Source organism: Heterodontus francisci, chromosome 29 (assembly GCF_036365525.1).
Source record: "Heterodontus francisci isolate sHetFra1 chromosome 29, sHetFra1.hap1, whole genome shotgun sequence".
Lineage (NCBI taxonomy): Eukaryota > Metazoa > Chordata > Chondrichthyes > Heterodontiformes > Heterodontidae > Heterodontus > Heterodontus francisci.
The window spans coordinates 30,700,771-30,714,521 of NC_090399.1; the positions used below are offsets into that span (position 1 = coordinate 30,700,771).

Below are 13,751 nucleotides of genomic sequence, written 5' to 3' on the forward strand. Positions count from 1 at the left end.
ACCAATCTTTTTCTCTTCACATACCTGCAGAAACTTTTACAGTCAGTTTTTATGTTCCCCGCAAGTAAATATTGATATTAGGCTAAGATACAACACAAGAAATGAATTTATTTCATGGAGGTGCTTTGGGATGTTTGATAAGGAGGGTATGAAGCCATATGCTGTAAATGCAAATATATTCCGAGATCATTTATTTTGAACTGGACTGTACTCAGCAGGAAGTACTCGCTGCTGTGGTGCACAGGAAAATTCTGCTCTGTGTTTACATCTTACTGTGCTTGTGAGAGAAGGGTTTTATTCCAAGACTAAATAACGTGGGAATCAAGTTCGATTTCCCTACACTAACATTCAACCCAACTTTGCACAATATATTCAGAAGGATGCTAAGCTTCTGGCAGGATAATGACGGGTTGGGAAAGGCGTCTCACTAATCCATCCCATATGTTCCTAACACCACCGCCCGGATCTCATTGAGAAGAACAATTCTAAACATTGTTGAAGGTGAATTTGCAGACAGGAACTGAACGACCTTCATAAACATGCATGATGGTGGATAAAAGCAAAATACTGCGGATGCTGGAAATCTGAAATAAAAACGAGAGATGCTGGAACCACTCAGCAGGTCTGGCAACATCTGTGGAGAGAGAAGCAGAGTTAATTCCGAAGAAGGGCCACTGACCCGAAACGTTAACTCTGCTTCTCTTTCCACGGATGCTGCCAGACCTGCTGAGTGGTTCCAACATTCCTTGTTTTTGTTGTATTCTGGTGGAACCGCCTCCTGCCTTCTCATTAAGAAAGTGAAAGTGATCATTAGAAAGTGGAGCAGCGACTGGTTCAAATGGCCTTAAGAAAACACCTGGAAAATCTGAACAAAGATCTTTCCTGTTCTATCTGCCTTGATTTTTTCCAAGACCCGGTGTCTCTGGATTGTGGACATGTTTTCTGCAAAGCCTGCATTTTGATCTTTTGGGAGGATGGGAACTGCTCGTGTCCGGAATGTCGACTCTTTTTTCCAGGGAAAGTATTGAGACCCAACAGACCGATGGCGAATATCGTGACGACCGTCCAATCGCTCCTGGAGACTTCAACAGAGAGAGAGAATAGCGAGGGGCTGAATTTGTTCAGTGGGACCAGTCAGAACATCATTGACCCAAGTCTGCAGCTCACTGCTAACAGCAGACATATCAAGGTGCATTCAGTTTGCTTCTCAGCACTCTGCAAGTCATTGTTCAGCACCCACTTGTATCAGTTGTGGGGTTACACCTTTCTATATTTCTGTAAATGTCTAATATCTCATTGATTAGTCCTGATATCCTGGATTGCTCGCCAGTTCTGGGCTACTTTACAAGGGTTGGGAGATCAGTTTCTTTAACAGTACACGTCAGCAGTATTTCAGGCACTATGGGCGTTTCCAGCCAGAGGAAAATACAAAGCAAGTAGACTTTCTAGTAGTTTTGACTGAATGTATTTGGGCTAAAGTTTTTTTTCTCTCTGCACACTATTGTTTTTGTTGCGCTTGCTCACTCATTCTCCAACAAAAGAGAACTTCACCATTTCCCCTTGACATCAAATCCGCCCCCCCACCTTTCCCCCCGCCACCCCTGAACATCCTGGGGATCTCCGTTGACCAGAAACTTAACTGGACCAGCCATATGAATACTGTGACTACAAGGGCAGGTCAGAGGTTGAGAATTCAGCAGCAAGTAACCCACCTCCTGACTCCTCAAAGTCTGTCCACCCTCTACAAGATGGAAGTCAGGAATGTAATGGAATATAGGAACATAAGAGCAGGAGTAGGTCCTTCAGCCCATCGAGCCTGCTCCACCATTCAATCGGATCACGGTTGATCATCCACTTCAATGCCACTTTCCTGTACTTTCCCACTATCCCTTGATGTTATTAGTATCCAGAAATCTATTGAGTCCTGTTTTGCACATGCTCAATGATTGAGCTTCCACAGCCCTATGGGGGAAAAAATTCCAAAGATTAACCACCCTCAGAGTGAAGAAATCCATCCTCATCTCAGTCTTAGATGGCCTACACCTTATTCTGAGACTATGGCCCCTGGTTCTAGACTCACCAGCAAGGGGTAACATCCTATCCATTACGCGCTGTAAGAATTTTGCAAGTTTCAACGCGATCGTCTCTCATTCTTTAAAACTCTAGAGAATACAGGCCAAGTTTCCTCATTCTCTCTTCATAAGATAATCCCGCCACACCAGGGATTAATCTGGTGAACCTCCATTGCACCCCCTCTATGGCAAATATATCCTTCCTTAGATAAAGAAACCGAAACTGTACACAATTCTCCAGGTGCAGTCTCACCAAGGCTTTATACAATTGCAGCAATGGAATATTCTCCACTTTCCTGGATAGGCGCAGCTCCAGCATCACTCAAGAGGCTCGACACCATCCAAGACAAAGCAACCACTCGATTAGCACCCCATTTACTCACATTCACTCCCTTCACCAAAAGTGCATGCTGCTGCAGTGTGTACCATCTACTAGAAGGACAAGGGTAGTAGGTGCATGGGAATACCACCACCCACAATTTCCCCTCCAAGCTACACACCATCCTCATTGAAACTATATCGCCTTTCCTTCACTGTTGCTGGGTCAAAATCTGGAACACCCTCACGAAGAGCACTGTGGGTGTACCTATCCCACATGGACTGCAGCAGTTCAAGAAGGTGGCTCACTACCACCTTCTCATAGGCTTATAGGCAATTAGGGATGGGCAATAAATGCTGGCCTTGCCAGTGACGTACACATCCCAGAATGAATTAAAAAATTAAATATGCCTATGTAAAATGCAACAACATTCTGAATCTCATAAAATTATGATGATAACTTGTCAATAGTTAAGGGACATCAATTTGTAAGATGTCAGAAGCACTTGCTCAGCTGTGTAATTGTAGGGTATTACATAGAGAATGTAGGGATCTTCATGGTTGGAGCATGAATTATGAAATCCATGGAAAAGAAAAATGAACTGTTAACATCAAGTTTTACCATTTTCTTACTGTGTCCTGGAAGATGATTCCAGACATTAATCACTGTTATGTGAAGAAGTTACCACAGCCCTTAACTTGTTTTTTTATTAGTTTTTGCTCATATCTTCAGGGCATAACTTGAAATAGCACCCTCAATTTGTCTTAAATATACTTAGTATCTTATTTGACTCTATAAGGTCTCCTCTCATTCGAAGACTTTGGAGGTTGGAAATTGGAGTTTAAAAAAAAAACTTTATTCCTAACTCAATCCTCTGATGATTGGAATGAACCTCATGTCCATCTTCTGTTCTAGATAGAAGATGAATATAATACTGCATTATTACTTTTGTAGAGAAGGGTACAGCAGCTCACAAACCGCTTTGATGCTGAATTTGCTGATTTGCACCAAATTCTTAACCAAGAAGAAAAGGAACTGAAAAGACGATTCAACCAGAGAGAGCAAGAAATATTACACAGACTGGGGAGTGGCACCAGAGCAACGACCGAAATGAATCCTTCCTTCAAGCAAGTGATGTGGAATTTTCTGAAGGTACTTATTGAACCTATTGCTCCTGTTGACGACACAGTTATAAGCGTGACACACTCACTATTCAAAGCAACAAAAAATCTTCCCTCCTTTAGAAAGTGCAGATTTCACTTATCTTCTTCAGACAAATTTCATCCAAGCTTGGGGGAAATATGAGTTGGAAGGTTACAGAAAGAGAAGCTTGCTGTTTTACATCAGTGTAATTATACAAATATTCACTTGCTTTCTGCAAGGTTGGATTTTTTTTTTATTCAGAACACGCTGAGATTCAGATAATGGGACTGTGCAGGAGTGTTCTGCATAGAAGAATAGTGAGACAGAGGCAAAGTGCATGGAAGGAAGAAGAAGGGATGGCGTTGCTTTGTAGCAGCTACAAGTAGCAGAATCAGCTATGGAATTGTATTGAACTGATATTAAAAAAAACATGTTCCTCAATGCAATTGCACACAATGTACTAACACACAAGATGTATACAGGTTGTAGTGTTTGGCTTTAGAAGGTTTTGGTTTGTAGTGGGGGTTGTGTAGATCCACGATCACTAATATAACTTTATTCAGGTCTCATCAGAGGTCGGAGTTAATAGATATTGTCCTTATAGGGATGCTTCCCTGGAATTAACAGCCGCAACTAAAATTCTCAATGGATGTGGGCACATGGCTGAAAGTTGTTGATAATATGTTAACTAGTAAACTTTCCTATTTCCCACTGCTACTTTGTGCCTTTCTTTTTCTTTTTACACCAATACCTTAGGCAAAATGGTATTAAGGCATAATGTGTAAAAGAAACATTGCAATGCATCCAATTCATGCTGCATTAGAATTCATATTTCAAATTAATATTAAAAAGTGTATCCAGACAGTTCTACTTCAATCACACACTTTATCACATAACTGAATTCTTAACAGTGTTGATCAGTATGCTACAGAGCAGAGCTTTACAAAATGGGAAAGTGCCCCATCAATGTTATCATGCTGGGGTGGGGAAGAAAATAATATCCTCATGGTGTATGCAATTGTTTCTTAGATAGAGGAACCATGCCGGGGACATGAATCGCCAATGTTAGGCTCAGCAAATAAGTTTGGCAAAGTAGTGAAACATCTAAGCTCACTTAACGTACCAGGTTACCCTATTACTATCTAATCGAAAACTATCAATATTCGTAATAATGAATCTATCAAATTCATATTTTATATATTTATTTTTATTTCAGGAGATAAAAACAATTCTTAGTGGGTGAGTATTTATAGATGTTGTTACTTGATTTTTCTGTCTTGCACTATAAGAACGGTGCAATGTTGATCTACAATTATTAATCTATTTTCTTATTGCTTCTGAAGATCCGATGATGAGATCAGACAAGAAAGCAAAGTTCCCGTCAATATGCTGATTGGTGAATTTGGAGGCCCCCTTCAATACATGGTGTGGAGGCAGATGAGGAAATCGATTAAACCAGGTAGGCACCAGTGTTCCTTGATGTACAAAGTCAATTACTGATCACAGTCTCTACCAACATCCATCTACCCATTAAAATCCTGCTGATTCCAATCATACAGTACTTATGATAAGCTTCAAATTGTGATCACAGTTTTAAAATATTATCTGTTTATTCACCTAATTCAGAAGGATTCAATGAACATAATCAGATTTCCCCCCGGCAGGTAGCAGAAATATAGGGCGAATTTAGTTAACCCGTCGTGGGTTCCGGGGGCAGACTTGGAAGTGGGCCCTGTCGCCGTTTACCGCGGGTGTGTCCGTCCCATTGCAATCATGCAGTGGGCGGCCAATTATTGTAATGGAGGCACAAGGCCTTGTCCAATTATGTGACGGGGCGGGCTCCGAAAGTACTGATTATGGCATCAGATGACCATGGAGCAGGTGCTGGCACCATATTTAAAGCACTGTCAGCCCCGCTTGCATTGCTGCCTTTGAGTCATTAATCTTTGCTGATCACTACTGAACCCGGTGTGGTAGTGACTCCTGGACCACTGCCCTATTCCCCCCACCCCACCACCACCACAGTATGGCAGAGACAAGACGCCAGATGGACCCACGCTTCAGTGATGCTTCCCTGAAGATTCTCCTCCAGGCTGTAAGGGAAAGGCGGGAGGTCAGGGATGGCAAGAAGACACCCTCCCGCCTGACCAAGCAAGCCTGGATGGAGAACGTGGAGGAGCTCAGCAGTCCTGGGGTCACCCACCCTGAACATGGGCGCACTGCAGGAAGAGACTCAACAAGCTCCTTCATTCTGTCAAGGTGAGTCCTCCATACCTCTCTCCTCTTTGGGGCTTGCATGTGGCTACACGAGAGGCAGTGCGACATGGGGAGGGAGACACCACAAAGGTGCCGGCAAAGGGGGTTAGGCATCACCACATCCTGCCAGAAGCATGGCTGCATCTCAGCCACAGGCCACCTTCTTTCACTGCTCACCCCCATTAACTCCCCTGAGCGCTGACGTGGGCAGGAGCCAAGTAGGAAACCCTAGCAGGGGACAAGGGGCTGCCACTAGCAGAACTGTTCTCTCACTATTTCTATCTACTATGTCCCTCTTTCCATTCGCAGGACAAGTGGGCTCATAACAACAGGGAAACCTCAAGGACTGGTAGAGGAATTCCACACGTATGGCCTCTCTCGACAGCTGAGGAGGAGGCACTGAAGTTAGCGGGGACCCAGGGCGGTGCTCAACAGTGGAGCCTCCGCACAAGAAAGTGAGGATTATCCGTCATTCGACAACCAACACATTTCTGGAGATCCACATCACATATGGTTGGCATAACGAGATCGGCAATGACTCACCCACACACATTTGTGTTCTCTCATTCAGGTCGGCATCCTCAGGAGGCTCCAACAGAAGGGGGACAGCCATCAACCTCTACGGACGAGCGCTCAAAGGAAGCACCATCACATGACTCTCCAGCACCTTCCACCCGCGCAGATACCTCCATCTCGGTGGGACTGAATTCGGTCTTAGAATCAGGGTCACAAGCTGGTCAGAGAACCGCACTAGTGCCCGAGCAGCTGGTTGAGGCTGTGTCAGCCGAGGCCACTGACAGTCAGTGAACTGTGAATGGCCACGCCCATGCTGAGCCCCAGGCTGATGACAAGCCTCTGGTGTCGACAGCACAGGGCATGCTGGAGTTGCAGAGAGAGGTAAGGCAACATCTGGCAGAGCTTCCAGAGGCCATGCACTGCCATGAGCGGACGGTAGTGGAGTCCATCCATGCCATGTGTGCTGCCATATCTCAGCCATGTGAGTGCATGGCTTCCTCCATTGAGAGGCTGGCGACCCTCATGGAGAGCCAGATTCCACAGATGCATCCAGATGTGCACACCATCACCTGGGCCATGAGCTCAACACAGCAGTGGCAAGGAGAGAGAAGGACAAGGCACCTAGAGTCTTCTGTTCAAGTGATACTTGAAAGGAAGGAGAGGCTGAACTTCACAGCTGGGGTATCCCCTCAGGGCTTTCTGAGCGTGAACAGTGGCTCCTCAGCCCCTCCGCCAGTGAGTCCAGCTCCAGTAGCTGCGATGCCTGAGGAGAGTCCTGCATCTGTGCAGGAAACCCTCGGGCAGCTGTGTCCCTCCAGGCCTCAGGCAGCCAGAGGGCAGCTGCCAAAGTCAGCCCATGCCATGGGGCAGCCTGATTTACAGCCTGCCTCCAGCCCAGCTGCTATTGTAGGGGTCACACTTCAAAGAAACACACATAAACGTATAAAGAAAACCACCTCGACCCACTTGGAGTTTCAAGGGTGTCTGTCATTTGCCATTTGTTTTGTGCCTTAAAGTATTTTTTTGTTTTTGACGTTAACGTTCATTGTGGAAAATGCTTATTCTTGCGTGCCTTATTTGTGAGATGCTGACTTCACCCTTCCCTCTTATTGGGCTGCCAGTGTAGGCACAGCCCTTTGGTAAGCATCTCAGATGTGCCAGAGTGCATGGTTAAGCCGGGCACTCGGCATCGAATTCAGGGAGAAAGGAGGTGACTGACTGAATGCATTGAGATGAGACTTTATTGATTTCACTTTGAGGGCGCATCAAGGAAGCGGGTACATATGCGAATGTCTCTTGCCTTCCTGGCCCATTGCTCAATTATGCCTGGCCTCCAGAGCAAGGGGTTCAAAATCCAGTGCTGCCTGCTCATCACCCTCCTCCATGTCTGGCGATCAATCATATCCTCTCCATGCAGGGCCTCCCCCCTCTGCAGTGCTAGATTGTGCAGAACACAGCAGATTACCACAATACACAAGACCCTTGCTGGGGTATACTACAGGGCTCCACTGCATCGATCGAGGCAGCAGAATCTTATCTTCAGCAGCCCAATGGTCTGCTCTATGGTTGCTTGGATGGCAATTGTTATATCTCTCCTCTGCTGCATTGCAAGTGTTTCTCACAGGTGTCAGTATCCATGTCATCAATGGGTAGACCTTGTTCCCAATCAATCCCTGAAGGTGAGCAGGGGGCCTGAAAATCTGCAGCACCTGGGACTTTTGAAGTATGTAGTCATGCCGGGAAGCAGGCACACACCCGCAGGAAACGTTTTTGGTGGTTGCAGACCAGTTGAATGTTGATGAAATGGAAGCCCTTCGTGTTGATGACCGTTGGAGCATCGATGGTCACATGCGTGCAGTCTATCGTTCCTTGCACCCGGGGGAATCCAGCGATGGGCCTGAATTCAATGGCCTTCTCGGCCTGACTGCCAGGGTCGGTCCGGCAGCACACATAGTCACTGGCCCTCTTGAACAGGGCATTGCTCACCTCCTTGATGCAGCGGTGGGCTGCAGCCTGGAGACCCCATACATGTTCCCGGTAGATCCTTGGAATGATCAGGATGCGTAAATGTTAAGTGCCACAGTGATCTTCAGGGCCACTGGTATAGGGCATCCACCGAATCCCATAGGTCGCCAGTCATCGTGCAGCATGTGCGTAGTTGGTGACACCCTCCCTGGGGAGCTGCAGTCCTCGCTGACAATGCCACTGGGACATTTGGAGTTAGCTGAGTCAAGTCCAGTGCACTCTCTCGCGCAGGTGGGCCCTTCTTGGTATGGCTGGCTGCTGTTGCTCTTATTTTTATGGTTCTTCAGCTGCCTCTTGGCCCTCCCTCCATCGGAGGCACTGCATCACACCACAGTGGTCCACAAAGAGAGGGTGGATCAGAACCATGCCAGGTGATCTGTAGTCCACCAGAGCGCTGTCCTTGCAGAGACAAAATTGCCTTGGCACCTTTGCCTTTGCTACTCCTCTCGGCTTGTGCGCTAATGGCCCTCAGTGCCCACCCTTGCTGAAAGTCAACCCTCTCACCTGATTGTATGGCCACCCATACAGATCACCCAGCTGTATGGCCACCCAATACCACATACAAACTTTACTGCCAGCCAAGATCACGCCCACCCGGTACTGCCACTCGAGACCAAGCCCACCAGTGTCGAGTGCACAGCACTGCAGGCTGACAATGACCTCCACTCCCTCCTCTTCCCTATCCAGTGCTGGTCATGGCCATGGTGCCGTCACCTTTCAGCAGCGGGGGATTCAAAGGCATGTGAGGGCTTCCCGTCGTTCACTTTCTTCCAAGCCCCCCATTGAAGTTGCTTTCAATTACATGCACATGTGTTATAATTATCTGTTCAGCAATTTAAATTGCCAGCCCATCACCTCAAGGCGGCACCACCACCTTGGAGCTTTCCCTCACTGATTAAATCCGGAACCGACGTAACAACATCGGATTTCCAGGCGGAGGTGTCCAGCGCTATTCTCCGGCTCCCCGACATCTCCATTCCTGCTCCAAACAGCCTCACTAAATTCAGCCCATAGTTTCACCGTGTTTTGAAATTATTTTTGTTTCGATGGAATTAGGTGAAGAATTATGTTATAATCTTTCGTACGTGCACATGATAGTTCAACGTTTAGACCGGAAATGGTAGAACATTTAATCCCAATTGGGGGCAATTTTAACCAAACTTCCCCATCTGGAAACTGACGAGGTCAGGTGAAAGCAATAATTAATGTTCAGGTGTGTTTTAATGCTTTGAGTGGTTGATGTACTGTTTGAACCCATCAAGGTATTTGGAGTAAAATTTAAATGAAGCATGATATGTAATCTAAAAATTACCAATATATGTTCCATACTCAAGAGTACTACAGCCTATAGTAGGTTACATTATAGGTGCTAATCTTCTTGTTTCTTTACAGCATTGACACATTTGACGTTGTACCCGAATTCTGCTCACCCCAGTCTCATCTTGTCTGAGAGCATGACCAGAATGAGAGTTGGTTATGTGAAACAGCATCTCCCAGACAACCCAAAACGATTTCAACATTGTATCTGTGTGCTGGGGTCAAAAGGATTTACATCAGGGAAACACTACTGGGAGGTTGAGGTAGACCAGGGGGCCAAGTGGATGGTCGGCGTAGTGAAAGAATCAGTGAACAGAAAAGAGTTCAGAGCTCTGAGCACGCAGAATGGCTACTGGGTCATAAGTCCTTATACAACCAATTGGATGCAATGGTTGCTGGAATTCTTTGTACAGAAGGAAAGAAACTTGAAACAGGTTGATCACCTCACACTTCAAGTGAATCCAAAAAAGGTTGGCATTTATTTGGACTATGAGGGAGGGCAGGTGTCCTTTTACGATGCTGGGAATATGTCTCACCTGCACACACACTGTGGGAGAATGACTGGAAAACTGTTTTCTGTCTTTTCACCCGGAAATGCCTCAAATAATCAAATGAAGCTCCTTCAGATGTCGTCATAAATCCGATTTGCGTCGTTTTATTGCAGCGACAGTTATGCTGGAGAAATGAATTGCTAAAAATCAGATTTAACGTTCATATTTTAGAGTCATGTTGTAGATTATAAAAACAAAACACAACCACCATTCCTTTGCTGTCACTCTGGGTTATCTTGTGGATGTCTTTGGAATTATTAAGAAGTAATTGGCATTGTTCTGGAATGAATTATTGCTGTATTCCAGCTGAACTGAAACTGTGAGCTTGTATGTTATTGAATAAAGGACATAATAAGGGAAAGGTGTGATTAAATGCCTGTGATTTCATGGGTTCACAACCAATTTCAATCCAGGATGCTGGATTCAATTCATTTTGGCTGGTTTGCTTTACAGATTGTCAGGACTTTAGAAATTGAAGACCCTAGTGGTAAAATTTACAAAGTAACCACACTTAAAACAACAGCAGATACTGAGGGGTGGAATTTCATCCAGACAAAATCACAAATGCAGCAGTTCTTTCAAAGACAGAGCTCCCAAGTGCGTTGGCACTAATCAAACAGAGGCAGCTTCGGTGGATCGGGCACGTCTGCAGGATGGAAGACAGTCACATACCCAAGGACCTTCTGTATGGTGAGGTATCCGGGGCCAGAAGACCAGTGAGGCACTCAAAGCTCCGCTTCAAGGATGCTTGCAAGTGTACCATGAAGGCCCTAAATGTTGACTATCGCACCTAGTCTGGCAAAAGAAGGAAATGGCAACACATCCTGTGGACTGATGTGCACTGCCACGATGACCAGTGGCTACAGCAGCTTGGTAACAGGCTGCAGTGTCAAAAACAACAACTCACAGTGCCACTTGGCAGCTTCATGTGTAGCACTTGTGGCAGAACCTGCCTCTCAAGGATTGGCCTTCACAGCCATCAGCAAAGGTGCAGCAAGAGAAGACACCCCACCTAAATGGATTGTTTGCTGCGTGTCTATCAACTTTCAGAAATGGAAGGATGCGAACAGACAGAGCTTCAATTTGGGTAGTCGAGCAAAAAACAGGCGTTATCGCATCCGCCACACATTATATACCCTGCTTCATATTTAGTTGTCTCAGTCAATAGAACTGAATATCAGGCAGGAAGTAGAATGGGCGACTGATGTCATGTGGCTGCTTTTGCACCCCGCCTATCTCCAATTTCACCAAAAAGTTTCTTGGCTAATATCTGGCCCAATCCATTAACTTAAATCCACAAGCTGCTATCTGGATGGATGTCCTCAGATGTAATAATACACACACATATATATTAAATATCTATCTATATATATATATATATGAGAGAGAGAGCGGCTATCTGTGACAATTGATTTCCTGTAGACCTAATTAACCACACTTTCCACACAACTATTGCTACGTCTACATTTGTAGTGAAAATGCTCACATAAACTTGTCACTCTGATTTCTCAATCTGGACAAGGGTCACAACAACATGGCTAAATCCCTCCATTGTACCATTAAAGTTTGCACTAGAAGATCTTAGCCTTTCCCAAGATCCGGAGCTTGGAGCTAATATTATTTGCCCAGAGCTGTGACTCTGTGAGCTGAGTTCAGATGGATCCATCTGAGCAACTGGCCAATTAAGTGACTTAATTAGGAAGGAAAATCAGGCAGGGTGCTTAACACTAAGTCAAACTAGTACCGCCCATTGTGCATCAATTCGCAGGTTGAATTTCACATCCTGAAATAGGAACAGCAAGGGCAGTTTTTTTGACCGGATGGAGCACTGAAAATCCTCCCACCCCAAATGTGGAACAACAGAGGGAATAATTAATATTTGTATAACCTTCTGCCTTTACACATTTCATTTCTTGAATTGTTTAATTATAAATTTTACAAAATGACGTAATTAACGCCAAGAGCTGAGTTTATATCATAGTGTAAAATGGACGATATTGGATTAGTGACCCATTATAAGCCTCTTCCGATTTTCCTGGTTGCCAGTAGTGCTGATGGTTTTGTCACAAGCTGAATGTTTTCTATGCACTGCTTAAAGCTATTGCTTGACTGAATATCTGAATTTGTTGTGATCTGGAATGGACTGCCTGAAAGGGTGGTAGAAGCAAGTTCAAAAGTAACTTTCAAAAGGGATTTGGATACAGACCTGCAAATAAATCATGTTGTAGGGATCTGGGGAAAGAACAGGGCATTGGGATAATTAGATAGCTCTTCCAAAGGGCCAGCACAAGCAAGATAGAAGTTCTGAAGAGTCACTGACCTTAAACGTTAACTCTGCTTCTCTCTCCGCAGATGCTGCCAGACCTGCTGAGTATTTCCAGCATTTCTTGTTTTTATATACACAGGAACCACCTCTGTGTTTGAGTCCCAAACCAAGTTACTGAGAAATCTTCATTTGTAGAGGTTATCTATGCCTGCTTACATGAGGTCCCTCATAGGACAACATTTATTCAACGTAGGTGATGTGTGGAAGAAGCAAAAGGAACACCAAGTACGAACATGGGAGTTCAACCAACTGAAAGGGTGAATCCTCAGGGTCAATATTATGCTTGAAGAAGTTTATCTGATTAGGATAATGTTACCCATCAGATCACTGGCTTGCTGAATTATTTCAAGATGACAGTGCAAATAAAAAGGTCCAGTCTAAAGTTTATTCCTTCAGCTTCCACAATAAGGTAGGCTTCGTTCTTACATATTAACGTTGTTCTGGATTACTGCTCGCTTCAGGTACTGGGTACCAGGTTTGTCACATAATCTTGACCTGCCTCTGAGCTCCCTTCATCTGGCTAAGCATCGTCATCAGGTCAACCCCAACTAGACCCTGTTTATGCTTTCTCCTCTAATTTTATACCAATTTCTCAGGCTCTTCATCAGATACACAAAAGGCATCTTCTTCCATGGCGGTGTAAGGACCTACACAGTTCAGCTTGCTTGGTGCTGGTCATAATGGTGCTCATTACTGTAAATTCCATTTCAAACCCCAGCCTCTGAACTCACTGCTTTATCAGTGGATCAACAATATTGAATAACAAAAACCTTTTGACAAAGTGGGTGCTGAAATTTAATTCCAATGGCCTGAAAAGTGTTCTTGCACAATGGATGGCACATTGACAAAAGATGTATGGCAAAACACAGTTTTAAATATGGGACTGCTTTCCAGTCGGGTCCGGTAATTGGTAAAGTGTCCCACAGTTCAGTGTTGGGCCTTGTCTTGTCTATTATACATATTATCATTCTGGAACTGGGCACAGATAACATAGTTATCTCAGTAACAGGAATATTTAAAGACACTGAAATGTGTTTTGTAATGCTTTAATGCGGCACAGTGGCGCAGTGGTTAGCACCGCAGCCTCACAGCTCCAGCGACCCGGGTTCAATTCTGGGTACTGCCTGTGTGGAGTTTGCAAGTTCTCCCTGTGTCTGCGTGGGTTTCCTCCGGGTGCTCCGGTTTCCTCCCACAGCCAAAAGACTTGCAGGTTGATAGGTGAATTG

At 45.0% G+C, this 13,751-nt stretch overlaps 1 protein-coding gene across 1 annotated transcript; it reads left to right on the top strand.

Moving 5' to 3' along the window:
- The first annotated feature begins 813 nt into the window (after positions 1 to 813).
- LOC137345988 (zinc-binding protein A33-like) lies at positions 814 to 10,547 on the top strand. The gene is made up of 5 exons (XM_068009258.1): positions 814 to 1,189; positions 3,346 to 3,543; positions 4,751 to 4,773; positions 4,878 to 4,993; positions 9,724 to 10,547. Exons 1-5 carry the CDS (start codon positions 839 to 841, stop codon positions 10,284 to 10,286), a joined length of 1,251 nt encoding a protein of 416 aa, XP_067865359.1. The 5' UTR covers positions 814 to 838; the 3' UTR covers positions 10,287 to 10,547.
- Positions 10,548 to 13,751: the final 3,204 nt, after the last annotated feature.

Excerpts from the sequence above, each read along its gene's own strand:
- LOC137345988 (XM_068009258.1), top strand. The coding sequence starts at position 839 with ATGGCCTTAAGAAAACACCTGGAAAATCTGAACAAAGATCTTTCCTGT. Across the intron at positions 1,190-3,345 it reads CTAACAGCAGACATATCAAG|AGAAGGGTACAGCAGCTCAC; the intron begins GTGCATTCAGTT and ends TTACTTTTGTAG. Across the intron at positions 4,994-9,723 it reads GAGGAAATCGATTAAACCAG|CATTGACACATTTGACGTTG; the intron begins GTAGGCACCAGT and ends GTTTCTTTACAG.